Source organism: Manihot esculenta, chromosome 13, assembly GCF_001659605.2.
Source record: "Manihot esculenta cultivar AM560-2 chromosome 13, M.esculenta_v8, whole genome shotgun sequence".
Lineage (NCBI taxonomy): Eukaryota > Viridiplantae > Streptophyta > Magnoliopsida > Malpighiales > Euphorbiaceae > Manihot > Manihot esculenta.
In genome coordinates, this window is record NC_035173.2 from 7412063 (window position 1) to 7416449 (window position 4387).

The following is a 4387-nucleotide window of genomic DNA, read 5'->3' on the forward strand; positions in this document are numbered from 1 at the left end:
AATTATGAGACTCAATACAAAAATAGGATTAATTTAAGAGAAAAAGGTAAAATTTTAAAAGATTTAAAGAATATCATGCAGATGCAACTTCCCTTTGACCTCCCAACTACATTGGTTTACTTGTAAAGACTTGTCAAATTCCTCACCACCATGTTAGCGAGTCTTTCCACTATTGTTTGGCAAAAGAAAAACAGTCTTTTACTGTCACCATCGTGTCGGCGAGTCTTCCACTATCGTTTGGCAAAAGAAAAAAAGAGTCTTCCACTATCGTTTGGCAAAAGAAACATAGAGTCTTCCACTGTCACCATCGTATCGGCGAGTCTTGCACTATCGTTTGGCAAAAGAAAAAAAGTGTCTTTCACTATCACCACCGTGTCCTTATTCTTTTTCGTGGGTGTTGAATGGCCGAATATTCAAATATATTATTCACTATAAAAAAAACAAGATTTTTCCATAAAAATCTACCACATAATTTAAATTATATTTTATTGCAACATCATATTATATGAAGTCATACACTTATTATTGGCTTCATATTGCCTTCAATTTAATTAAAATTATTATACTTATTTTGTGTAAATAATTCTTTCACTCAAATTCAATTCAATTATGTTATTATAGAATTTAAAAATTATTTATATCAATTTATCTAAATTATTACAATAAATATCAACTGAATTATAACATTATGTGGAAACTAGTAAACTTATAAAAAATGCAATAAAAAAATTAAATCATGTGAAATACTATTAAATCATAATAGCTGAGAGTTTGTACTCACAGATCTAGTCTGATAATAAGTGCATCTGCGTAAATCTGAGGGTTTGCACTCCAGAGATATGCTTTCATCATCCGAAGTTGGAAAAAATGGTGGTGAGTCCCCAAAATCTTCACATTTCTTTGTCAAAGGAGCTCCATATAATCCCAAGTTCCCCTCATATTGATTGCTCTGAAATGTATCAAATTGTTTCCCTTGTGGTATTGGCCCTTCAAGCTCCTTGTAAGAGACATTAAAGAAAGCAAGGAAAGTGAGCTGAGCGAGCTCTGGAGGTATCTTTCCTGAAAGCTTGTTCTTTGAAAGATCTAATCCCTCTAATAAGCTCAAACTTGCTAAAGATGGTGGTATGTGACCCTTGAGAAGGTTGTTTGAAAGGTTGAGGAGATTAAGCCCTTTATGGTTTCCAATGATTTCTGGGATTTTTCCTTCAAATCTGTTGTTGGAGAAATCAATGGCAAGGAAAATATCTTGAATCTTGTCGTATTCCAGTTTCACTCCTTTGTTGAACATAGTCATTGAGTAATCATATTCCCCATAGTAGGTATCAACGTCTGTGAAATTGGGCCTCATATTTTCCCCCATGTATGTCATGTGGTTTGCTTGGATGGTTTTCATGGCTTCCCACATGTCTAAGTACACCGATGGCAGCTTTCCGACGAAACATTGCCGGATAAGTCGATGATTCGAAGACTTGGGAAGCCTTTGGTTTTGGGTTTTTGATCTATCACACCGTAAAAATGGTTAGATCTCAAAATCAGAATTCTCAACACTGAAAGATTTCCCAACCAAGAAGGAAATGTATCAGTTATTTGGTTGTTACCAAAATCAACCAACTGTAACGATGAACAATTGGCTAATGATTTTGGAACTTGTCCTTGTAATTGATTGTAACTGATGCTAATCATTCTCAATTTACAATCATCTCTACAGGCTGCAGGAATAATTCCATGAAAATTGTTTCTTCTCAAATCCAACACAGACAGATCACTGAAATTGCTCAATCAATGAGAAAGTTGATGGCTTAAATTATTGAAGGATAAGTCGAGAATTTCAAGAGAATATAAATTGCAAATCAACGGAGAAAGTTCACCTGTCAATTGGTTGTGTGAAATGAGGTAGGAAATGGTGGATGGTGGTGGCAATGGAAGGGATTCTTGGAGCTGATTAGACCTAAGATCTAGGGTTCGAATCTGAGCCCATTGAAAAATAATAGGATTTTGTTCAAACCCAGTTAAAAGGTTATGAGAAAGATTCAAAAAATCTATGGAATTTGTACTTATGAAACACATCCATGAAGGGATTTGAGCCTGTAAGCTGTTTGAAGAAAGGTCTAGATATTCCAAGCCATGTTGGTTCTGCAAGAAGTTGGAAAACTGGGTAAGGTTTCAAGAAGCCAATCCTAAAGCTCTTAAGTACGGAAGGTGGCCATTTGTAGCCATCGTAGAGTGCACGGACAAGCTATTAAATGATAAGGTCAGTTCGGTTAACTGGTTGAGCTGAAAGAATGAGCTTAGATCCAATGACCCAGCTAAAGTATTTGAATGAAGATCAAGGAATTCAAGTTGATTGAGTCGAGTGAAATTGATAGGAATTGAACCTTGCAATTTATTTGATGAAAGGCACAACGAGGATAGCGAGGTGAGATTGTTAATCTGGGATGGGATTGGACCAGTAAGTTGATTTTCCTTCAAAAACAACATATTAAGTTGAGTGAGGTTCATGAAACTAGATGGGATCTGGCCATTGTATGTGGAGACCAGAAGGCCCCAGATAAGTGAGCTGGGTGAGTCTTCCAATCCAAGAGAGTGAAGAAGTTGAGTTATGTAGAGTATCTGAGAGGTCAAGCCAAACAAGATTAGTAAGGTTTCCAATAGAAGGAGGTACTTTTCCATAAAAACTTATTGAGAAGAGCCTCAATCTTTCAAGGTGACTTCTCGGGTGGAAGTCAGGCAAAAAACCTGTTAGATTTATATTTTCGCATAAGTTGATTATCTTTAAGTTCGGAAGCCAGAAAATGCTCGCCGGAAATTCACCGTGCAATTCACAACAACAAAGATGGAGAGACTCCAAAGATGAAAGATTTGCGAGAACCGTTGAAGAAATGTCCATGCATTCTAGATCAAGTTCCTTGAAATTGGTCATGTTTTGAACTAGACCTCTAAAGCTAGTCTGACGGAGCTTCAATAATCCATCATAACTAATGAAATCAAGATTACGAGATAGATCAAGGGAAACCAAGCTTGAAAGATTAGAGATTCCAGCTGGGATTTCGCCAGAAAAGCCAGAAAAGCAAGAGTCGAGATGAGTTAACCTCGATAGTTGGCCTATTTCGGATGGGATTTGAGAGTGGATGAAGTCGTTGCTTCCAAGATTAAGTCTTTGAAAATGGACAAGGCGAAAGAGAGTGCTGTTGGAGTTGATCGACCCATAAATACAACTCTCACTTAGGTCAACGCTAACGACATGATTAGTTTTCTCATCGCACTCCACACCATCCCATGAGCAACACTCACCTGATCTTACGCCTTGATTTAGCTTCCATGATTCAAGCTTTGAATAAGAACAAGAGCTAGAGATGTTGAAGCTATTTTTGAATTGCAGCAAGGCCAAGCTTTCATCATCATGGCATCGTTGAATAGAAGAGTTAAAAGACTGCGTAAATGCTATAGCATGGCACAACGTCGTCAACATGAGAAAGGAAAGAAACCGAACGAACAAAGGTGGTGACTCCATTGTCAGATAATTCTGTTGTACGGCGGCTGTCTTGTGGAGTGTAGGTGGTGTTGCCTGTGCCCATTATAAACATTACTTAAAACAAAGCTCCCAACTTTTTTATTTTTGAATTTTATAAAAAAATTAATTATATTTTTTAAATTATAAATGAGTAAATAAAATTTATTATTGAAAATCAATATATTTAATATTATTTCATGGTAATCTTTCTAATTAAATTTATAAAATACAATTATAATAATTTAGTATTATGATAATAAAAGAAGTTATTCAAAATAATTTAACAGCCATGCAATACATTATTATTCAGATAAAAAAAATATCATAAGAGATATATTTTTATTAAAAAAATGATTGTTTTGGTTTATCATTGTTTAAGTATGAGACTCAACCGAAAAATATGATTAATTTAAGAGAAAAATGTAAAATATTAAAAGATTTAAATAGTATTATGCAGATGCAACTTCCCATGACCTCCCAATTACATTGGTTTACTTGTAAAGACTTGTCAAATCCCTCACCACCGTGTCAGCGAGTCTTCCACTATCGTTCGGTAAAAGAAAAAAAGAGTATTCCACTATCGTTCGGTAAAAGAAAAAAAGAGTCTTCCACTATCGTTCGGTAAAAGAAAAAAAAGAGTCTTCCACTGTCACCATCGTGTCGGCGAGTCTTCCACTATCGTTTGGCAAAAGAAAAAAAGTATCTTTCACTATCACCACTGTGTCCTTATTCTTTTTCGTGGGTGTTGAATGGCCGGATATTCAAATATATTATTCACTATAAAAAAAAACATAGTTTTTTCATAAAAATCTACCACATAATTTAAATTATATTTTATTGCAACATCATATTATATGGAGTCATACACTTATTATT

General features: G+C 35.1%; 1 protein-coding gene across 1 annotated transcript; it reads right to left on the reverse strand.

Annotated features, from left to right (window-relative positions):
- Positions 1 to 754: 754 nt before the first annotated feature.
- On the reverse strand, positions 755 to 3511 carry LOC110607957 (receptor-like protein 43). Its single transcript, XM_021747134.1, has 4 exons — positions 2630 to 3511; positions 2267 to 2463; positions 1613 to 1765; positions 755 to 1499 (listed from the first exon to the last, which is right to left on the reverse strand). Exons 1-4 carry the CDS (start codon positions 3509 to 3511, stop codon positions 755 to 757), a joined length of 1977 nt encoding a protein of 658 aa, XP_021602826.1.
- Between the last annotated feature and the right edge of the window lie 876 nt (positions 3512 to 4387).

Coding starts and splice junctions, on each gene's coding strand:
- LOC110607957 (XM_021747134.1), bottom strand. CDS start 3,511: ATGGAGTCACCACCTTTGTTCGTTCGGTTTCTTTCCTTTCTCATGTTG. Junction 1,766..2,266: donor TCATTCTTTCAGCTCAACCA/GTTAACCGAACT, acceptor GAGCAATTTCAG/TGATCTGTCTGTGTTGGATT. Junction 1,500..1,612: donor GCCAATTGTTCATCGTTACA/GTTGGTTGATTT, acceptor ACGGTGTGATAG/ATCAAAAACCCAAAACCAAA.